General features: G+C 42.2%; 1 protein-coding gene across 5 annotated transcripts in view; it reads right to left on the reverse strand.

Moving 5' to 3' along the window:
- irf2b (interferon regulatory factor 2b) overlaps nucleotides 1–24,092 on the reverse strand; it is a 75,347-nt gene that overhangs the window by 37,760 nt on the left and 13,495 nt on the right. For 3 of the 5 annotated variants that reach the window (XM_070878682.1, XM_070878672.1, XM_070878710.1), the window contains exons 2-3: nucleotides 20,794–20,911; nucleotides 6,161–6,253 (exon numbers count right to left, since the gene is read on the reverse strand). In XM_070878682.1, coding sequence (XP_070734783.1) covers nucleotides 6,161–6,247 — 87 coding nt within the window. In that variant the 5' untranslated portion in view covers nucleotides 6,248–6,253; nucleotides 20,794–20,911. The remainder of the gene's footprint in view (nucleotides 1–6,160; nucleotides 6,254–20,793; nucleotides 20,912–24,092) is intronic. The other 2 variants (XM_070878700.1, XM_070878691.1) reach the window with 1 other exon arrangement.

A 24,092-nucleotide genomic window follows, 5' to 3' on the forward strand; every position in this document is an offset into this window, starting at 1 on the left:
ATAGAGATAAGGGGGGCCTACATCACATAACGAGGGCATGAATCAGCCCGAGCTGACAAGAACCGAATATGTAACTCTAATAAGGAGGCTACCAAAGACAGCATCCAAGGACAGTAAGATAAGGGAGGCCCAGGCCATGTTACAAGACACATGAGTCATTCCTAGCAACACACCCCTTAGCAACACATCTCTTGGCAACACATGAGCCACTTTACGTTTAGAGACTAACTATCTATTGGTCTAATGTAACTTTAGTAAACTGTTGTATGTAACTGTAGTAAACTGTTGTAAAACATATAAAGATCCATGAAACCCTTTGTTCTGCGGAGTGAAGTGCCTGGATCCAGTCCTGAGGTTTCCTCCCCGCTGGCGTTAATAAAGGCCGCATTGGCGTTGGAACCGACTCTGAGTGTTGAGTGATTCTTTTGATAAAACATGAACACTAACAGTGGCGTAGTCGGCAGAATTTCCCGGAGTTGCTGGACGCCCTTGGAAAAACCCGGGTGAGTATAAAAAACGATTTTTAATTATAAAGGGTGCGGAAGGTGGAAGCCGGTTGATCGACACGAGGAGACGATCTAATATCTCAAACGCCTAGCCTGAGCCTGAATTAAGAGGACTTTTGTCCCACGTGACGGCCACGAACCAAGTAGGCGTAGGGAACACACTTAGACCGTGGGATCGTGATACCGAGAGACATCTTGAAATACCCCGGAGACCAGGCAGTGCACAGCGACCAACGGAAACTAAACCTGTGAACAGGGTCGGACCAACAGACAAAGCGGTGGTAGGTAGTCGTTAAGGATACGTAGAGCGCTGCGGGAATTGCTTAAACGCGTTTTAAGAATTGTATAAGTTTGTGTAACAGCAGACTTGTGACCTGACAGCAGCCCAGAGACGGTCTACTACAAGTTGTGCGAGGTAAAAGGCAAACCTCAGAGTAGATTCCTAACGGTTATAGTCCTACCCAGGAATGGCCAAGTAGTAAACTCGAGTGGGGATCAGAAGGGTCCCTTACCCGCCATCTGGCGGAAAAGCAAAAGAAACTAATCGAGAAAATGATTAGAGCAGGTTGGGATCCTCAGGACCTGCCAGCAGCCCAATGGGAATAGTGGGAGAAGGAACGGAAAAACCCATACCGCTAGTCCACTACAAAAGTTATGTGAGGAATTATTTAGATTAATAGGAAAGAAGAGAGATTGTTGTAAATGTCTGGTTGTTGAGTGAGAGTCCCTGTGTGATTTTGTGACTGCGGAATGAATTTTTATGTTGTCATGTTTCTAAAAGCCTGGTTGGAAGAGGAATGCAAGTGTCTGTTTATTTTAGCTAACCCTTTCTAGTGTTGTCCTGTATGTGGGAAGTTTTAAGACATTTTAAGTTAGAAACGCAGGTGTGGCTTTATTCGGATGATAAGTTACGGAGCTAGGAAATGTACAAAGGATAGGTTTGTTGAGCAAAAGATAAAAAATATATGGTCCGGGTGGTTAAAAAAAAAGAATTTACTTGTCGAAAGAAAACATGCAATGATTGATTACATTGGATTGAAAGACATAAATTTATTCTCGGAATGAGATAAAGAATGCTTTTTAAAAAAAAAGCTTCTAGCAAAAAAAAAGTTTTAAATAAAGATTGAAATGGGATTTTGAGATATTCAGAGAAGGCACAGAAAATACTGAGGTGGATTAAAAAAAAAATTAAATTAAATCTGATCAGGTCAAACTCCTGGGCGAGTGGCGAGATATCTGCGAAGGTGTAAAAGGAACTTTTGGAAAATGTTAAAAACAGCAAGCTATAGCAGTTTAGAAGAGACATTTTAACGACTTTGAAATTGGAGCATTTTGAGATAACAAAAAGCAGCCCTCAAACCTGGACTCCATTCCAGTTATGGAGAAAAGAAAAAGATAAAGACGCCACTTTGAAAGTAAATAAATGATTTTAAATTAACAAATATGTTTGTAATGGAAAAAGACATAACTTACAAAATACTAGTTGATGTTTGCTGTGAAAAAGATATTGGTTTAATTAGAAGAAAAAGAAATTGGAGGTGGTAAAAAAAACTCTACATGGATTCGAATTTTAAATTATGAGAAAGTTTCAATGCAGTTTGAAAAGATTTACAAAATGGAACTGGCACAGAAGTTTAGATTTTGTGCTGAGAGAGAAATTAAAAAAAAAAAAAAAATTGAATTTCAGTAAACAAAATTGCTATTAAAAATGTGTGGTCTCGTTTTAAATCAATTTTTTTTTAAATTCTTTGACAAGTACTTGAATTAGAAGTTAAGAAAAGATTGGAGTTTACTCTAAAATGCCGTCTTCCCTGATGAGAAGATTTTTATTATGACCACTTTACTAATTTATGCTGTTTAACAGATTCCTAATTTCTAAGCAAGTTTTGAAGGCACAAAGACTTAAAAAAAAATAATTTTTCGGATGATTATGTGAAGTCACGTAATGACATCAGGCTTTCTTACAAACCTGTAAAGGAGTTAATCCTTTCCATTGACAACTGTTTTATACTGGACATTATTAATTTGGATTTCTTAAGCTAAGATAAACAGGCTGGAAGAGATGTTTTTTTTAAAAAAAACGGGACTAGACGGATAGTGCAGTGCGCAGCCATAGCACCATCACCTATGGCAATAGAGCCAATGTACCCCACGGTGGGTAGGTGTAGTTCACAAACCCAACCTAACGGTAAAGCAGACAACGATGTTTGGAGGAATAATGGTGGCATTGGTGTTGATTGGCATTTGGATAATATTTAGATGGGTCATCGTGCAGACTCGAGCACAGCAGGCTCAAACGCAAAACCGACGGCAGCCCAGACAGGGACATGAAGTGATAGAGATGGTACGACTATAAAGAATATGGTTAACCTAATCCTTACCTCCGATTCCATAGAGTGACAGCGACACAAGTAGACCAGAACCTAACACCTGGTGACGACCAGGCTATATGTTTAAAATTTTCAGATAAAACACTCACCAAGATGGGACCGCAGTGGTGACTTCGACTCTGGGGACTCATGATACTGGGAACCTTAAGACCCACGCAAACACTGGATGATACCAACGGATTGCAGCGCACTCAGGAAATAAACAACTACATGAACTATGGAGTCTTGTTTAATTTAACGGATGGAATGTGCATCCCAGCAGCCAAGGACTGGAGCAAGGACAGGACTTATTTTAATGCATGGTTACAAGTAAATCCTAATAAGAACCGGGTATGTGTACAGTGCTCCACGGGTATAAGGAGCAGCTGCATTAAACGGAGGGATGTCAAAGGGCCCGATGAATGTACTTTCGGCATAATTTGCGCACCTCCGGGACAGTCCCAGCAATCAGTCATCCGCAAAAAGGGAGTGGGGCTGTGTGGGTACTACGAGGAAGTGGGGGCGGCTGCAATATCATTGTATGTATGCTTCTCACCCCCTCCGACACCGCGTCCCATAAGAACCACTACATTGCCCGAGGAACTGCCTTGTCCCATAACTACTAAGGGACCAGAAAATGGGATTGTAATGTACAACGAAGGGGAATTATTGTATGATAATGTTAAACATGAAATTGTGCCTGTCCTGATCAATATTTCAGGCATCCAGATGCCGGAATACTGTACAGAACAGTCAAGGAAAATGTACAATGTATTAAGTAAAGTTGTAATGCAGCAGGCTGCCGATGCAATGGGTGCCAGTAGATTCCAAGGACAGGGGTCAGCCCCCAGGATAGAGAGGGTAATAGTTAATGATATTGCCACCGTTTTCAATACAGGGATCTCCATAGTAAACTCAATAGATATACAAGGGTTAAATGAGAGGGTGGAACAGCTTAGAGGAATGAAGAAGGGGTTATTAGAGAGGGTGGAGAAAAACCAGGAAGACCAAGCCAACCTAGGAAAGGAGGGTGCCGAAATCCAGTTGGATGGCATCTCAGTCCTGGAAGCTCACATATACCATTAATCACCTCAGTGATAGAGAAAAAGAAGATACAGGAAAGCAAAGACAGGGGCAACTCTGTCACGCTTATGGTCTGTGGATGGTGGGACAGATCCGCCACAATCTCGACCAGATCCAACGCGGGGAAGTACCCGATTGGATAGACAGTTCACTGAAGGGACTGACCCGAGTATACCCAGCAATTCCAGACTGCAAGATGGGAAGGAATACTGGGATAGGGATAGTCCTGATGATCCCTATAGCCACGCCGGACTCAGGACCGTTCCCCCTGTACCAACTAGAGAATATCGGAGTAATACAGGAAAATCACATGAACTATGGGGTTTTATCTGACCACCACCTCCGCCGTTCGTTGAAACGACATACTTACTGGGATTTCCCAAACGGAATGCAAGCAAGGGGGTGGGGGGGGAGGGGGAGATCACAGTATGCCCTCATCCGGTAGGCCGAGGTGAGCTAGACGAGTGCGGGTTTAACCGAACCGACGGGTGCGTACTAGAAATAGTGCCCGCACACAGGCACTTCGCGAGAGCAGGCTACGGAGGGAAGGGAAGATACTGCGTCTCTACCACAGAGCGTTCATACCAGTATAATGACCTGCAGTGCCCTATACCACAGCCAAACGTTTGCTTTACGCCACTACGACCTGTCACGATCGGGCAAGCGCATTTCACCCAGGTCAGGTGCCGGAAGTCCGAAGTTATTGATGTAACCGATCATCTCCATGATCATTTGCAGGATTATGACGAGCCAGATCAGGTCCCTATCCCACATCTAACCGAAGTATTATGAGAGTTGAGGCTCAGGGTGGGTCAATCCGTAAAGCTCTACCACCAACTGCAAACTAAAATCAAAGTACTGGAAGAAGATATCGATATAGACTTACAAAGTCAGAGTTGGTGGAGAAAGGTCTGGGACTGGGGAATAAATGTGAACATCCATCCTTGGATTCGAATAATTTCACACGTACTGGTCGGGATACAATTGATCTTAGCAATAACATGGGGCATAATGGCCTGCCAGGCATGCAGGCACCACGCACAACGAAGAGGGACCCATGACCGGTCCCCAAATACTAAACAAGCCTATCTTGTAAAGGGGAAGGAGGATTTGACCTTTGTCAATTTGATCTAAGCAACCGGGACTCCTGAAACCGCGTGACTGGCCAGCACGTTGAGGCAGGTAGTACCGGGCCGTGCACAAAAACTAACAAGTATAGGGCGGTCGGTTAAAGGGGGACTAGGACTAGTCCCTTTACCGAAAGGAGGGAATTGTTGTAGGCATTAGGCACCTGCTGAATATATCTAAACTCATATAAGTTTAAAGTGGCCACACATAAAATGGCTGCACAGGCATGATGGGAAATCAGGTAGTCAAGCTGTGAACTATTGACTGAGGCTGACCGAGCAATAACCCTGTGAGGCCCACTGCCAGGAATGCCTTGGATACAAGATAACTATAACAAACCATTATAACTCCACACAGCAGAGCCCCAAGAAATAGAGATAAGGGGAGCCTACATCACATAACGAGGGCATGAATCAGCCCGAGCTGACAAGAACCGAATATGTAACTCTAATAAAGAGGCTACCAAAGACAGCATCCAAGGACAGTAAGATAAGGGAGGCCCAGACCATGTTACAAGACACGAGTCATTCCTAGCAACACACCCCTTAGCAACACATCTCTTGGCAACACATGAGCCACTTTATGTTTAGAGACTAACTCTATCTATTGGTCTAATGTAACTTTAGTAAACTGTTGTATGTAACTGTAGTAAACTGTTGTAAAACATATAAAGATCCATGAAACCCTTTGTTCGGCGGAGTGAAGTGCCTGGATCCAGTCCTGAGGCTTCCTCCCCGCTGGCGTTAATAAAGGCCACATTAGGTTGGAACTGACTCTGAGTGTTGAGTGATTCTTCTGATAAAACACTAACACTAACAATGATGATGATGCGGGAATGTAGGTTCCAGAGATGGGGCAACTGGAGCTCACCAGGTGGACAAGTCCTGGCACAACCCTTCATTCTGGCACTCTAAAGAGCAGCATCGGAGGCAACCAGCTTAGTTTCACCTTCGCAATATAACAGTAGATTACTGCTTGCAACTTCAAACCCAAAATCTCATGCAGAAGCATTAAAGGAGTTTGCCCATAGCATTAAGTCACGCAGCAGCTTCCTGAATATACTGGAGCCCTTACCTTGTTGAGCCATTTCAAACCAGGTATTTTATCTGAATTTATTTGTTCTTCTAACCATGGACGCATACGCATTCTCTCCACTGGCATCGCCACCTAAAATAAAAGGGAACACAGCAGAGGTTCTCAGTACTTGTCTAAACAGTGTCAACATTAACTTCCTTAATTTCTTACTCTCGCTCATGAAAGGGAAAATCAAGGCAATATAACAGAGATTTTCCTTTACCCTGTACACCTGGGGAAATCGGTGACCCCCGGGTGCAGAGCAGAGGATAAAGGGGGGGGGGGGGTGCGGTTTGGGACACCCGTTACATCAAGTCTAGACTCCTATTGTGATGCTACAGAATTTCATGCGGCTTTCCAAGTATGAAGCATCATTTTAATGAGGCAGGAGTTAGCTTTCCCGGCCTCCGGTCTCATTCGCCTGGGACTTTGCTGGTTGGGCACCCCAGCGCAATGCTCCTTAAAAAAAAAAAGGATGAAAATGTATTTATTAAGTGCAATACTGAGGGAGTGCTGCACGGTTGGAGGTGCCGTCTTTTGGATGGGACGTTAAACTGAGGCCCCGTCTGCTCTCTTAGGTGGACGTAAAAGATCCATGGCACTATTTCTAAGTGCAGGGGCGTTATCCCCAGTGCCCTGGCCAATATTTATCCCTCAACCAACATCACTAAAAACTGATTATCTGGTCATTATCACATTGCTGTTTGTGGGAGCGTGCTTGTGCACAGATTGACCACTGCATTTCCTGCATTACAACAGTGACTAGACTTCGCAAGCGCTTCATTGGCTGTAAAGCACTTTGGGACATCCTGAGGTCGTGAAAGGCACTATATGAATGCAAGTCTTTCTTTCCTTACAAAAAGAAAGATGTTGTTTTATTTACATGAACAGGATGGCTAAGATTCACTTAAGGATAATTGTCTGACCTTTGACATGCAGCAGGGAGCGTTACCCATAAGGATCACATATCGAATGTTTGGAAGCACGCTGCGTGTGAATTTGCGAAATAACTAACCAGCAAATCATGAATAGTCAAAATGACCAACATTGGCTGATGGTGGGTGAAACTTCTCATTGGCAGTGGATAGTCAGAAGATTTACTCCTGAAGAGTTTTCAGATGACAAATGTGCAAACTTGTTTGCCAGGGGACGGGGCAGCGGCTGCAGCTACAGTGTTTAATCCACTTAGTTCAAAATGAAAGTTTAGTATTTCGGGATCATCAATCAGCTGATAATGAACTTCCTTTCTCTACTGTTTTATCCCTACAACAACAACAACTTGCATTAATACAGCGGCTTTAATGTCGTAAAACATCCCAAGGCGTTTCACAGGACTGTTATCAAACAAAATTTGACACCGAGCCACATAAGGAGATATTAGGACAGCTTGGTCAAAGAGTTAGGTTTTAAGCAGCATCTTAAAGAAGAGAGGGAGAGAGTGCACAAGTTAAGCAATACCGTCAGCTGAAAGGGAAGGGATATCCAGCCCAATGGTGTCCAATCCATAACAATTTCAAAAGGTTTGATTTTAAGGCAACTGCAAACATAGAGCTTGAATCTTGACCACCGAAGACGTATAATTGTAAAACATATGTGGTTTTAAGGACTGTCTTGGCCCTGCCCACTACACCGGTTTTAAAGCAGAATATTGGGAGTTGAAGGCAAATCCCAGCAGGACACCTCCAATTAACATATACATCTATAGGAGCTATAACACACATTGAGATATACATAGGAGCTATAAACACACACGGATAATGCCTTCAAGACTGCTACCCTTTGCAAAAACTTCCTCCTCCACATGTGTTTTACTTAGCAGAACATGAATGAAATATTTAAAATAGTTCCTTCATAATTAAGTGGCCAAAAAGGCCTCACACATGGCAGGACGGAATTTGCCTGTTATTGATTGCTACGAAGGAAAAGTTTCCACACATATTTGGGGATGACTCAGGAACATGGTCACTGTTAAGCCATCAGACAACATCATGCTCATGTTTTGAATCCGTTTGTACAATGATGGCTTCTTCCCCTATCAAATCCATAGTGGCTGGAAAATCTTGGGCAGCACACACCCAGATTCCTGATAGATACTCCTAGCAGGCAACATTCTGCACCAAAAGCATGAATTCGTAAAGAAGCCCATCTCCATTCTCTGGCTCCAGAGCACAGATGGACTGAATTTGCCCTTACATCCTATCTTTTTATTCCACACACTGACTGAGCTGAACACGAAGCACTTTCTGCTTTGTTTTCACATTTCCAACATTCAGAGCTGTCCTTTGTAGCTCTCCATCTTTACTTGGTCAGATTTCCTCAGTAAAAGAAACAGCGTGCGGCACAAAAGCAACATCTGAACCTCAAATATAATTTACACAAAAACTACAACCAGGAGCATAATATTCTGAAGCATGTTTGGATGCAGTTTGAATAAATCAAGACTGATTTTCCTCAGGTCTCAGTTGATGCACCTCATTAAGATCAAATGACTGGACCTAAGATAGCCAAACACTAATTGGAATCATTTCAAAACTTGTGCGTTTTATATCACTCGAGCAACCGGATTAGATCTGAGAACGACAAAAGACAGAGACCAAACTGGTGAACTGCATATAAACTACTGCAACAGGTTGTTTAGATTTAACCTCAAAAATCAGCCTCTCACTGACTACAATGGAAATTAATCTGCCATTCTACAACAGTCGATGATCTCATCTGCAATCACAGAAGGAAGAAAAAAAATGTACCAGGTGCACAATAGGGGACTAATTGAAAGCTGTAATTAAAGCTTATTTGTGCTTGTAAAGTCATGGGGACTTGGGAGGCACTGTTACAAATTAGATGATCTCTTGTGGTAGAATAAAAAGATTGTGTGTAAAAATGCCACTCAAAATCACGCAATACAAGCTGCAATTGGTCCACAACAACATTAAACCCTTAGAGGCTTACTGTACTGCCTAAACATTACAAGGTCACACTATTTCTAGTTCCTTTCAATTGTTACATTATAAAAAAAAACAAAAGTTATCAAGAAAATGAGTAATTTTTTAAATAAATATATTTTTGAATGAAATTTACAGTGAAAACATTATTCTTTACAGTAATACAAAGGCAAAATCCTGCGGACGCTGAAAATCTGAAAGAAAGACAGAAAATGCTGGAAATACTCAGCAGGTCAACTAAGCTGAACGCAAGCTCGAGGAACAGCACATCATCATTTGTTTAGGCAGTTTACAGCCTTCCAGACTCAACATCGAGTTCAACAATTTCAGGCCATAACTTCTGCCCCTATTTTTTTCTTATTTTTTTCCCCCACGGCAGCTGTTGTTGATTCCGCCATCTCCATTTACACCCTATCTAGACTCATCTTTTGTTTCTTAACTTGCCCCATTACCATCTCCTTTTGCCTTGCACCATCATCCCTTTGTCTCAATCTCTTCTGCCTTCCACCCTATCACAACCCTTCCCTTTCGTTCGTTCCTCCCCCCCTCCCCTTCCCTGCCCGTACACTTGCTTAAAAAACTGTTAACTCGAACTTTTTCCAGCTCTGACAAAGGGTCATTGACCTGAAACGTTAACTTTGTTCCTCTCTCCACAGATGCTGCCTGACCCGCTGAGTATTTCCAGCATTTTCTTTTATTTATTTTTTTACAGCAATGGCTGATTCAATAGCTCAACGCACTATCCTTTCACTCTGTGACCAGCATACAGCCCCTGCCCTCAGACTCATACAACAAAACAGTCCTCTCTCTACTGCCTCCAAGTGTTCTATGTGTCAGGCATCACATGGATATTACCAACTATCAGGTATCAGCTTTGACTCAGGTGATAGCACTCTCGTCTCAGAGTTAGAAGGTTGTGGGTTCAAGCCCCACTCCAGCGACCTGAACATGTAATCTAGGCTATTGCTTTAGTGGCGTAATGAGGGAGTGCTGCACTGTCGGAGGTGCCGTCATTCAGATGGCTCCATCTGCCCGCTCAGGTGGATGTAAAAGATCCGCTCGCACTTTTCGAAGAAGAGCAGTGGAGGTGCCCTGGCCAATATTTATCCCTCAACCAATGCGATTAAAACAGATTATTTAGTCATTATCTCATTGCTCTTTATGAGACCTTGCTTTGCACAAATTGGCTGCCACATTTCCTACATTACAACAGTGACTTTATTTCAAAAAGTACTTCATTGGCTGAAAAGTGCTGTGGGGCATCCTGAGGCCATGAAAGGCGCTATATAAATTGTTTTTTTCTTTCTATTCTATGTGAAATATTTATCAGCACAGTTTCGAACAGCACAAAGCTACTCCCAATTTGGTACTAAGGAACTACTTACATTATAGCTACCAGTCTGAAACCATTTGCTATAGGATTGCTTCCAGTCAGACAACTCCTTTTTTATGCGAAGCGTCACTGAATCAAACTCTCGCGGCCAGCAGAGCTCTGCAAATCCATGCTTATGTCCATGTGCAGACCTCTGTTCCTGACATTCAATTTTCATTATTTTGAGGGTGAAAGCATGTACACACAGTTGCTCAAAACATTTTAAACGCTGAAAATTTATAAAGTGTCCAAGAGATCCAAAGGACAATCTGAGCATTTTTTTTTTTAAATGACACTAGAGCTATCCTCTGTGTGATGTCAAATACAAAAAGGTGAGACTACTGACCATACAGCTGCACCCTAACATGCAGAATTCCTGTCAGGGCCACAAGGATAGCTGTTATTGGAAATGGAAAGTGTGCTGCTAATGAACCAGAAGGTTTGAGGTTGGCGTTAAGGCACATTGTTGGGGCAGAGTAGAGAGAACTTTATTGTGCACCTAATTTATACCTGAAATGAGAGAGTGTTCCATTGGCTAGCACTAATATCCCTCACCTTAATAAGCACAAAAGTTCACTTTTTTAAAATTTCACTGGTAACCAAAATAGTAGCAAAATATGGGGCAGATTTCTCCTGAGCGCATTGAAGCTGTGAACATAGTTGCATTTTTTCTTCACATACATGGGAACATTTTCTCATATGACTTTACTCTCTGTCAAATTTGCCTGTAGAAATCATGAGCTATGATGGAAATTAAACAGAATCAAAACCAAGCTGTTAAAACAGCCACTTTCCTGAGCTAACACAAAAGTTAAATAGGTTAGCTTTAGGTCTACAGCTATTGTACTTTAAACTCTCAAAATCTTGGGGCTGGAAATTGGCCAGCCTTGCGCCCGTTTTTTTGGCGATATTTCGCCGTATTTGGTGGAAAAAGGTGATCAGGTAAATTGGTCAAAGTCTTGCGCCGGTGGTTTTGAAATACCGCTGAAAAGCGGACCGCCGGCGTACAAAACATAAAAAAACACTATCGCTTTAAACTGGCTGTTCAGCACACCCATATCCTGGGTGGAAAAGTTTTTATTTTCAATTTTTTTTTCAGCGATTCACTAGATCTGTCTTATAAATGTTTTGTTAATTTTTTAATTTTTGTTTTTGGCCATTTTTTTTGTGTTTTCCCCTCTCCCAGGGCCTGTCTTTTAGCGATAATCGGCCTTGGATTAAAGTTGACGAAGACTGTGGTCGCCGTCGCGAATCCTCGTGCAATGCCAATTTTTACCGCTGGGCGCAATTCTTTGTCAATTTTAGGCCTTTAAAAAATGCGGTGTGATTAGCGGTATTTTTGGCGAAAATGCCGAAAAAATACCGCTATCATCAAAAAAACAATTTCTAGCCCCTTGTCTGTATTTCATTTTTTCACTGGCACAACTCTATTTAGTCAAACCCAGACTTTGGCTTGGTCTGTTATCAACCGCTTTGATCTGCACAACCAATAAAATATCCCAACCCTGCAGTATTCTGCAAAAGAATTACATAGAATATACAAAGAAGCAGGCCATTCAACTCAACCAGTCTATGCTAATGTTTACGCTCCACTCGAGCCTCCAACCATCCTTCCTCATCTAACTCTACTAGCATAACCCTGTATTCTCTTCTCCCTTATATGCTTATCTATCCTCCCCTAAAATATATCTGTACTATTCGCCTCAACCACTCACTGTGGTAGTAAATCCATATTCTCGCCACACTCTGGGTAAAGAAGTTTCTTCTAAATTCACTATTTGATTTCTTGGTGACTATCATATATTAATGGCCTCTAGTTTTGCTCTTTCCCATAAGTGGAAACACTTTGAGTCTGCTCTATCAAAACCTTTCATAATTTTACAAACCTCTATTAGGTCATCCTTCAGTCTTCTCTTTTCAAGTGAAAAGTGACACAGCCTGTTCATCAGAAATTTTTTTCCAATGGCTGAAGGCTGAGAGGGGACAGATTTAAGGTGATTGTCAAAATAACCAGAAGTTCATGGGGTTGGGGGTAATATATTAGCATGGATAGAGGATTGGCTAACTAACAGAGAACAGAGGGTCGGGATAAATGGTTCATTCTCTGGTTGGCAACCAGTAACTAGTGGGGATCAGTGCTGGGACCCCAACTATTTACAATCTACATTAACGACTTGGAAGAAGGGCCCGAGTGGAACGTAGCCAAGTTTGCTGACGATACAAAGATGGGAGGAAAAGCAATGTGTGAGGAGGACACAAAAAAACTGCAAAAGGACATAGACAGGCTAAGTGAGTGGGCAAAAATTTGGCAGATGGAGTATAATGTTGGAAAGTGTGAGGCTATGCACTTTGGCAGAAAAAAAAATCAAAGAGCAAGTTATTATTTAAATGGAGAAAGATTGCAAAGTGCCGCAGTACAACAGGACCTGGGGGTACTTGTGCATGAAATACAAAAGGATAATATGCAGGTACAGCAAATGATCAGGAAGGCCAATGGTATCTTGGCCTTTGTTGCAAAGGGGATGGAGTATAAAAGCAGGAAAGTCTTGCTACAGCTATACAAGGTATTGGTGAGGCCACTCCTGGAATATTGCGTGCAGTTTGTTTCCATATTTACGAATGAATTGCCTCCAAAGCAAGTATATCCTGAGAAGGTGCACTAGGTTGATTCTGAGGATGAGGGGGTTGACTTATGAGGAAAGGTGGAGTAGGTTGGGCCTCTACTCAATGGAATTCAGAAGAATGAGAGGTGATCTTATCAAAACCTATAAGATTATGAGGTGGATTGACAAGGTGGATGCAGAGAGGATGTTTCCACTGATGGGGAAGACTAGAACTGGAATAAGGGGCCGCCCATTTAAAACAGGGATGAGGAGAAATTTCTTCTCTCAGAGGGTTGTAAATCTGTGGAATTTGCTGCCTCAGAGAGCTGTGGAAGCTGGGACATTGAATAAATTTAAGACAGAAATAGACAGTTTCTTAAACAATAAGGGGATAAGGGGTTATGGGGAGCGGGCAGGGAAGTGGAGCTGAGTCTATGATCAGATCAGCCATTATCTTATTGAATGGCGGAGCAGGCTTGAGGGGCCGTATGGCCTACTCCTGTTTTTATTTCTTATGTTTTTATGTGATATGAGGCAAAACTTTTATAGAGAATGAGTGGTTAGGATTTGGAATGCACTGCCTGATAGGGTGGTGGATACAGATTCAATAGTAGCCTTCAAAAAGGGAATTGAATAAATAATTGGAGAAAATATTGCAGGGATATGGGAAAAGAGCGGGTGAGTGGGACTAACTGGATTGCTCTTTAAATGAGCTGGCGCAGACTTGATGGGCTGAATGACCTCATTCTGTGCTGTACTATTTTATGATTCTATGATTCTAGCTATAACCTCGCATTTCTGGTATCATCCTTGTTAATCTTTTTTGCACGCCCTCCAGTGCCACTATACAAGAACATAAGAAATAAGAGCAGGAGTAGGCTATCTGGCCCCTCGAGCCTGCTCCGCCATTTAATAAGATCATGGCGACCAGAACACACACAGTACTCCAAGTATGGTCTAACCAAGGTTCAGTACAAGTTTAGCATAACTTCTCTACTTTTCAATTCTATCCCTCGAGAAATAAATCCTAGCGCTTGGTTTTCTTTTTTATGGTTTTATTAACGTGTGCCGCTATTTTCAGTAATTTCTATGTTTGTACTCCCAGATCCCTTTGCTGCTCTACCCATTTAGATTCTTATTTTCCAAGTAATATGTGACCTCCTTATTTTTCTTACCAAAAAGTACTACCTCACACTTACCAGTCATTTGCCAATTATATGCCCATTCTGCAAATTTATTAATGTCTTCTTGTAAATTGTTGCAGTCCTCCTCAGTATTGACTACTCCCCCAAATTTAGTATCGTCTGCAAATTTAGAAGTTGTGTTTTTAATTCCAAAATCTAAATCATTAATATAAATTGTTAACAACAGTGGTCCTAGCACTGATCCTTGCGAGACTTCATTTTCCACCTTCTGTCACTCTGAATAGCTACTCTTTACCCCTACTCCCCTACTCTCTGATTTCTGTCTTGCAGCCAGCTAGTTATCCATTCTGCTACTTGTACCTGACTCCGCATTCTCTGACTTTGTTCATTAGTCTCTTATGTGGCACCTTATCAAAGGCCTTTTGGAAATCTAGATAAATTATATCTACTACATTACCTTTGTCTACTCTTTCTGTTACCGCTTCAAAAATTTCAATGAGATTGGTCAAGCCAGGCTTTCCTTTTTGAAATCCACGCTGACTATTCATTGTTGAATTTTTGATTTCAAAGGAAATCAAAGCCAATGGACATTTTCACTGAGGTTTTTCACTGGTAGTTTCAAACATCTCTTCACAAACAGAACTTCATTTCCATAAACAAACTTAGAAGCTGATGGATTATTATTAAGATTATAAATTCATCTTAGGAGGCAAGGATGGTTGTGGCAGCTAAAAAACCCAAATTGTAGAATGTCTGCTTCCAAACGGGTTGATACGAAGTTACAGCCTATGAAGTGGTTCAACATTCTAGGCTGTCTGCCACTGCAGAGCTTAAATCAGACCCGAAGGATACATTTTGGAAGTGGTAAGATGTCACAAATGAACTCTCTCCTGTCCTCTACATACTTGTAGCTGCCCCTTTTAGATCAATCAGGATGTCCAGATACATCCACTCCCTCCCCCATCCCTGCCATTTGCTTTCATTTCTACTTTTTTTTTCTTATCCTGCAGTTTCTTTGTTCTTCTTTGACATTTTATTAAAAATATTTTAGTTCTGTTTTTTTCTAGAGATTTTCCTTCAAATTCCCATTTTCACTCGGTGCCAGAAACTGCGTTACAATGTTCAAATGATCACAAGCATTATTACTTTGCATGCTTGGTGGAATGGCTGATTAAAAAGAGAGGGCAGCCCAGTTTCAGGCATAAATGGTAGGATGATGGACATTTCGATCCTGCTGCCTCCTCCATGGATCTGGCAAAAGTGTCATCAGTTCACAACTAGATCAGTAGAAAGAGCTTCAGATTATGACACGGTTCTCCAACTCAATGATTAGCTCTGTTTACTCTACCATCTTTATATTACAATCAGTAAAGGTTCCAATCTGATACTTTAAACCTTGTCACCACTACAACAACTTTCATTTATATAGCGGCTTTAATATGGTAAAACATCCCAAGAAGCTTCACAAAAGCACTAGCAAACAAAATTTGCCACCGAGCCACATAAGGAGATATTGGGACAGGCTTGGTCAAAGATGTAAGTTTTAAGGAGCATTTTAAAGGAGAGAGAGGTAGCGAAGTGGAGAGGTTTACAAAGGAAATTCTAGAGCTGAGAGCCTAGGCAGCTGAAGGCATGGCCGCCAATGGCGGAACGATGAAAATTGGGGATGCGCAAGAGGCCAGAATTGGAGGAGCGCTGAGATCTCGGAGGGTTCTAGGGCTGGAGGAGGTTACAGAGATAGGGAGGGCCCTGGAGGGATTTGAAAACAAGGATGAAAATGTTAAAAATCGAGGCTTTGCCGGACTGGGAGCCAATGTATGTCAGCGAGCACAGGGGTGATGGGTAAACGGGACTTGGTACAAGTTAAGACATGGGCAGCAGCGTTTTGGATGAGCTCAAGTCTATGGAAGGTACAAGATGCAAGGTGGGAGGCTGGCCAGGAGAGTCGAGTCTCGAGTTAACAAAAGCATGGATGAGGGTTTCAGCAGCAGATGAGTTGAGGCAGGGGCGATGTTACGGAGGTGGAAGTAGGCAGTCTTGGTGATAGAGAGGATATAGGGTCAGAAGCTCAGTGGTTGCGAATGGTCTGGTTCAGCCTCAGACAGTGGCCAGCGGTAGCGACAGAATCATCCATCACACAATTACAATGTTACATTATATGGATAAAGGTATAAAAACAGCATGCCAACTACTCTATAGGTCCATACAATGTTGCACAAGTGCAACCATAGGAGGCATGATGGAGGTATCGGTAGCTACGAACTACCAGCCTTTGACTTCTTTTAGTTGAAGACTCTGGCAGGAAAATACCAGCCTCAAGATAATCAGAACTGACTGATGGTATATTACAGTATCAAAACCCAAGAGAAGACGAGGGCACTGTCCAGCATGAGGAGACTGGGAATATGTGGAAACAGAAGATATGCAACAAAGTTCATGCAAGAAGTACATCCTTTCACATGCTTCATGTGGAGATATCCACCACAAAGTTAATACAAGTAAAGGGGGCACATTAGCCAGTGTACAGATGTTTTGCCTCACTACATGCCTAAAGAATCAAGCAGGGACAACTGAGCTCCATATGTCAGCAGCTGTATATAATCGTGCAAAGTGCTGTTCCTTTCCTGCTGAGATATGGTACCGCTGGTACCTTGCCCAAGTGGCCATGATTTATATGTGGGCCTTGACATTGATTGTCAATGAGACATCACGACAGAGTCCAACTCTGTCTTCAGCCAACATTCACATACATAACTCCAAAAGAGTATGCTGGGCGGATTACGAGCAAAGTATGCTGGATACTTTTTCTTTCCCCAAGCCAGGGACTGAGCTTAATTGCAACATCCTTACCATTTCTTGGCTGAGATCAGCTAACTCTGCACAGACTGAGTATCAAACCTGGCAATTTTGGTGGTCTGTATTTCCCAGCTCACTGGGTAAACTTGGCAAGACATGGGGCCTCCATGATTTATCCTCTGGTTTCTTTCTCAGCCTACTCCCCTGGAGTGTCCCGTTCAAGCTTTGCAATTCCAGTTATATTATTGTTCTTCATTTTTCATTTGTGTTTCCACTCCAATGTTCTCTCCTTACCCGTCCTGACCTGACCTTGTCCATCTGTTTAGGGCGCACAAGGGTCGATGTTATTTTTGTCTTTGTCATCTGATCGACAAGCACTGCCTGGGCGGAGCACAGACAGGATGATGTGGCGGGGTGGAACGCAGGCTTCTAACACAACCTGCCTGACTTTCCTTCCATTGAATTTAACGGAAGAAAAAGTTGGTGTGTTCTGGAAGTGGCCGGGCATTCCCCCCCCGCTAGACTTTCCTTTCTTATGCTGCCCAGGTGATGCTTAACAGCTAGGCGGTAAAGACAAAACTCTTCCCCCACTGTTGCTTGAACAATTTAATGGTAATGTAACCTTATTTGTGTGCAGTAGATTTCTTGTTGCTTTCAATAAGTGAATTATGTTTCCTGTGGAACCCTCAGCTTCTGAAACTGCAGAAAGAACATAAGAAATAGGAGCAGGAGTAGGCCATACAGAGCCCCTCGAGCCTGCTCTGCCATTCAATAAGGTCATGGCTGATCTGATCTTGGCCTCAACTCCACTTTCCTGCCTGTTCCCCATAACCCTTGACTCCCTTATAGTTCAAGAATCTGTTTAACTCAGCCTTAAATATATTCAATGACCCAGCCTCCAGAGATCTCTGGGGTAGAGAATTCCAAAGATTCACGACCCACAGAGAAGAAATTCTGCCTCATCTCCATCTTAAATGAGCAATCTCTTATTCTGAAACTATGCCCACTAGTTCTAGATTCCCCCACAAGGGGAAAGTGAAGTGCTTGGTGATAAGTGATGATGCAACAGCGCTGAATTAACAAAAATCAATGGGAATAGCTGAAAAAAGCAAGTCTTCATATATAAAACATTCAAGCTTCAGCCTGCACAGTTGTGAGGGATTATGGTGCTTCCTCCTCAGATTTGGCTGCCCTCAAAAGTTTATCATCCTCCGCTTGCTCCACGATGACATGCAAGCCGTGATCCTGACCAATGGATCCACCACAGACTCATTCCACATTCGGAACGGAGTTAAGCAAGGCTGTGTCATCGCACCGATGCTCTTCTCGATCTTCCTTGCTGCAATGCTCCATCTCACCCTCGGCAAGCTCCCCGTTGGAGTGAAACTAAATTACAGGACAAACGGGAATCTGTTCAACCTCCATCACCTCCAGGCCAAATCCAAGGTCGTCCCATTCTCCGTCATCTGCTCATGCTCAGAGACCGAACTCCAAGCCATCGTCAACACCTTCACCGAGGCCTACGAGAGCATAGGCCTTATATTAAACATCTGTAAGACAAAGGTGCACATAGCACTGCCCCCCCCCAGTTATCAAAATCCACAGCAAAGTCTTGGACAATGTGGACCATTTTCCATACCTCAGGAGCCTGCTATCAGCAAGGGCAGACATTGACAAGGTCCAACACCGCCTTCAGCAGTGTACCAGCGCAGCCTTCGGTCGCCTGAGGAAGAGAGTGTTTGAAGACCAGGACATCACACCCGGCACCAAGCTCATGGTCTACAGAGCAGTGGTGATACCCACCCTCCTGTATGGCTCAGAAACATGGACTATGTGCAGCAGGCACCTCAAAACACTGGAGAAGTACCACCAACGCTGCCTCCATAAGATCCCGCAAATCCATTGGCAGGATGGTCGCACCAACGTCAGTGTCCTTGCTCAGGACAATATTCCCAGCATCGAAGTACTGACCACGCTCAATCAGCTCCGTTGGACGGGCCACATCGCCCACATGCCTGACACGACACTCCCAAAACAAGCGCTCTACTCGGAGCTCCGACATGGCAAGCGAGCCCCAGGTAGACGGAGGAAACGCTTCAAGGACACCTCAAAGCCTTCTTGAAAAAATGTAACATCCCCACTGACACCTGGAAAATCCCTGGCCCAAGACCGCCCAAAGTGGAGGAAAAGCATCCGGGAAGGCGCTGAACACCTCGAGTCTCTTCGCCGAGAGCAAGCTGAAGCCAAGCGTCGACAGCAGAAGGAGCGTGTGGCAACCTAGGCCCTCCCACCCACCTGTTCCTTTAACCACGTCTGCCCCATCTGCGACAGAGACTGTAATTCCTGCATTGGACTCTTCAGTCACCTGAGAACTCATTTCTAGTGTGGAAGCAAGTCATCCTCGACTCCGAGGGACTGCTATGATGATGATGTTGTTGGTTGGGGTGACATCATTACTTTTAGTAAATAATGGGAGTGGGGAAAAGGCAACAAACAGCAAAATACTGCGGCAAAAGTGAGTTGCAAAGTATAAATGAGACAAATGCAAATATAAATCGCCTGTATACTCTTTGGAGAATTATGTATTTGTGCTTCTGAAGAAAGATGACTTTATTCTTGAAAATAGTAGTATTACTTTCTTGCACTCCTCACGCCAATCGTCCTTGTAGCCTCTCTGAATAAGCACCAAATGAGTAGTATCTGTGCTGTGCATCCAGGTTTATTGGTTGTTGTCTTAATTGCCGGTATTTAAAAAGAGTTGTGCAGCCTGCTCTCTAGTAGGTCGAGAGAGTTCAAACTAATTTTACTTAGGAAAATTAGCAGAATTATTTTGAGAAAATTTTAACCCAGTTCTTAATAAGGTTGAATCCATAGCATACTAAAGGTCATAATTTGGTATTAAATTGACAGACTCACTAAGAGAGGCCTTACAGGTAGCTCGTGTGGGAAATGGAAATATCATATTGGTGCAGTAGGACTATGCTCTTCTGAAGTTGAGATCAATGTTGAGGCAGCTTTACCCTGTATCTAATCCATCTGGGAGGTTCTGTTCCGAAGGTGGATATAGAAAGGGGAAAACTGTTCCATTCCCTGATCCTAATACTGCCATTCTTCATCTTGACGAACTAAAATTCACAAAAAATACTCAACAGTTGATGGTGGATCAACTTTTGTTAGCAGAGCCTTGTTTTGTTTTTATTGCTAAATCTTTAGCAAAGTGCTACAAAAATAACGTGGGCTGCCAATTAGACAAAACTTTTCAGTTCATACAATTAAGGATTTATAAAACGTTAGCGGGGGTGAAACTGATCTTTGCCAGTTGTGAACAAGAGGGGACAGTGAATCAGAAGCAATGGTTCACACCGTGCCAAACGTTCTTTATCATTGACTTTAATGATAAAGAAAATCGGACGCAGTGCCAAACGGGCTGCCTATTTGCTACGCACATTTTGCAGTGCTGGCAAAAATCAATTTCATCCCCATTGTTCTCATGCAGCACTGCCAACCTGTTGAAAACAAACAAACCTTTAATTTCTCTGACTCATTTTCAATACTTGTATCAGCATTCTTAATATCTTTTTCAATTAAAAGCTAATTCTTTGTATATCAGTTTTCCTCCCCTTATAATGACTTATGGCAGTCGCCCCCATCTCTCTTATTCTATTTTACTTTGTACTCGGTTAAGGGCACAACATGACGAGGGCAGTGATGCCAGTGCAAGTAAAGATTCACTGAGAGTTATGGTAAAGTTGAGACAGCCAGATCTTTTCCTCACCTGCAACTTCAATGTGACTGTGGAGTCAGAATGGCTTCTGACTTGGAGAGGGTGGCATACAGGAAAAGGACAAGGTTCCTGTCAGATATGGGAGTGGGAGAGAGATCTGGAGTATTCACTGAAAAAAAGAATGGAGATGGAAAAATACATTTACTTGCAGGAATACATCATAGGAATAAAAATCAGATTTTTTATAAGAGCATAAGAAATAGGAGTGGGAGTAGGCCATACGGCCCTTCGAGCCTGCTCCGCCATTCAATAAGATCATGGCTGATCTTCAGAGAAAGGAAAATCTTATTTTTTTTTTAGAAAACATGTTTCATTAATAGTTAACAGTAACAAATGAGCAACAGTAACAAAATAAGTACAGACAGAATTTGGTAAATGTTGCAGATTGAGAAGGTGAATGGGTTCTGGCAGTCAACCTGATCTTAGAAGTTACACATGGAAACATTAAATCAATTTATCCCAAATGAATAACTAATATATCAGCATAGGAACATTACTTATTGGTTTCATTTATCATTCATATTCAATATTGAAAATTATGTCTCAACTATTTTCGTTCAAAATATTGTCAATATTTGAAACTTAGTTTCAGCTTCAGTCACCTGAACATCTCAACATGCAACTGAATGTTTTTGGGAGTGGAACAATAAGGATTGTACACAGGTGGGCTTGACCTGTGCTTCAGTAGTGCATTTTAACTACCATTCTTCCTAGACATTTGCAACATCAAAGTGGCCTGAAATATAAATTACATAATGTAGTCCCAAATACTTTTTGTGACTTTTTTTTTTTAAAACACCTTTTCAAAATTTCACCCACAACAGCTATTATTGACATCTGCTATTAATACACGAACACCACAGAAGGAGTGATTCCTTTCAGGCCTCTGTAAAGTTGAAATACCAACATTTGTTAGCAATTTTTAAGTGGAATTCAAAGTCCATGGGAAGTCACTACTTAAAGACATGAGCAGTTTGATTTATTCAATGCCAGGCTTTCTTGGTCACGACAATATGTTTATTGAATACCTTGTACATGAAAACTATTATCTGATGCAAGGCATGTAATGATGCATAATTTACAGAAATACATTTTTCTTAATTATCCAATGCTCATTCTGTTGCCACTACTTTCACTTTGCTTCACTTTCCATATAATTTGCCTCATTACATCATACTCCCAGCCGTCATCTAAAAACACAACAGAGTGACCACATGATCGATTGATTTATCTAACTTTCTCCAACCTCCACCACCACAAAATAATAATTTTGAAAAACTGCAACAGACTGTAACTGAGGCTGTTGTCAAAAGGATGGTAGGAGTCTGGTTAAAGATGGTTCTGCTTTGGGAGGATGAACGAAGCTCTCGTTAGATTATCTATGGATAGTAGGAGCATGCGTGCGCACTAGGTCCATGCAGCAGAGCTTGGTCTCCGGTTAGTCTTGGTTAACCCTTGCCACTGTATCAAGACCTAGCTCTGTCAAGCCCGTGTGGTGGCTGGTGTGCAACGGCCACCCCACATTAAAAGAATCCATGCACAGGCATCTTCCACCCTTTAGTACGTAGTTCGGGACCTAGATTGTCAGGTCCTTCATTGAAACACCTGTGAACTCATCCCTTTTTGGTGTGGAAGGTGGTCATCCTCGATACGAGGGACCGCCTAATACTAATGCTAATGCTATATTATCAAAACATGGCTAAACTGCACTAGCTGCTTTACATAATTTTGTGCGCACCGAGAGGTGAACGGAAATGTAGCTGTTGCAAAAGTGGAGTTCCATAGAAAATAGAAGTAAATAACAATGTAATTGAAGAGAATGCAAAATTAGAATTTGCATGTACAGACAGCATATAAAGTAGAGTATGAGAAGCTTGTAGCTTCAGTGTTATAAATGCTTGTCTTCCAGCCAAGTCATGAGTCTGAAACCACACCCTTAAGTTGCTCATGTTGCAAACATTTAGTCAAGTATGTTCAATTGATTATCAACCATTCCACTAGACAGAAATAAGGAATGGGGGCTGAAGGAATTGATTTTAAAAATTAATTACACATTACTTCTATTGCGCAATAGTTTAATGATGACCTGCAAACCTGTGCTGAAGATTGTCACAGTCTCCTAGCTTAAAAAAGTGCTACTGTGGCTTACTGTAGTTTTTATACAATTCTAACCAATAAACCGTGCTTCCTACCAATGGATCAAGAAGGCTGCAATTTGTCTTTTTAGCTAGAGGACATTTCGTAGCGAGATGACCTTCCCCAAAGGTGGAAGAGTAGAATATAATGTTTATCATACATTAAATAAATAATTGCTTACAGTTAGTCGGTAGTATAATTAGGGAAGTAATGTATAATGAAAACTACGTCAAAATTACATGTTTAATAAATTATAGTCACACAATTTCCTGAGAAAGATTGAAGTGAGAGTCAGGAAAGTAGGATTTAAACATGTGAAACCAAAAGTAATTTATAACCATCAACTGGCAAAAAAGCAAAAATGCTAGGGGCAAAGTAAATCTGCTGGCTGATCTTCTTCAACCCTCACAAATACATTTATAAATCTCATCACACAAATATACTGGACTAATTCCATAACAATAACATATTTTTGAAGAGTTTCCAAGGTACAGCCTTTGTACAAGCTACAAAACTGTGTTGCTAAACTATCCAAAGCCTGGGACGGGTTTATATTTTTGTCTTGATATTTAGAGTAAACTTTAAAGAAAAACCATAACAACAACAACTTGTATTTATATAACGCCTTTAATGTAGTAAAATGTCCCGAGGCACTTTACAGGAGACAAAACAAATAAATTTGACACTGAGCCACATTAGAAGAAATTACGGCAGATGATCAAAAGCTTTGTCAATGGGGTAGGTTTTAAGGAGGAAAGAGAGGTAGAGCGGCGGAGTTCCAGAGCTTGGTGCCTAGGTAGTTGAAAGCACGGCCACCAATGGTGGAGCAGTTATAATCAGGGATGCTCAAGAGGGCAGAATTTGAGGAGCGCAGACATCTCAGGGGGGTTGTGAGGCTGAAGGAGATTACAGAGATAGGGAGGGGCAAGGCCATGGAGGGATTTGAAACTAAGGATGAGAATTTTGAAAATCGAGGCGCTGCTTAACCAGGAGCCAATCAGCGAGCACAGGGGTGATGGGGGAGCAGGACTTGGTGCAAGTTAAGACATGGGCAGCCGAGTTTTGGATGACCTCAAGTTTGCGTAGGATAGAATGTGGGAGGCCAGCCAGGAGTGCATTGAAGTAGTCAAGTCTAGAGGTAACAAAGGCATGGA

The sequence above is a fragment of the Pristiophorus japonicus genome, chromosome 1, assembly GCF_044704955.1.
Source record: "Pristiophorus japonicus isolate sPriJap1 chromosome 1, sPriJap1.hap1, whole genome shotgun sequence".
NCBI classification, from domain to species: domain Eukaryota; kingdom Metazoa; phylum Chordata; class Chondrichthyes; family Pristiophoridae; genus Pristiophorus; species Pristiophorus japonicus.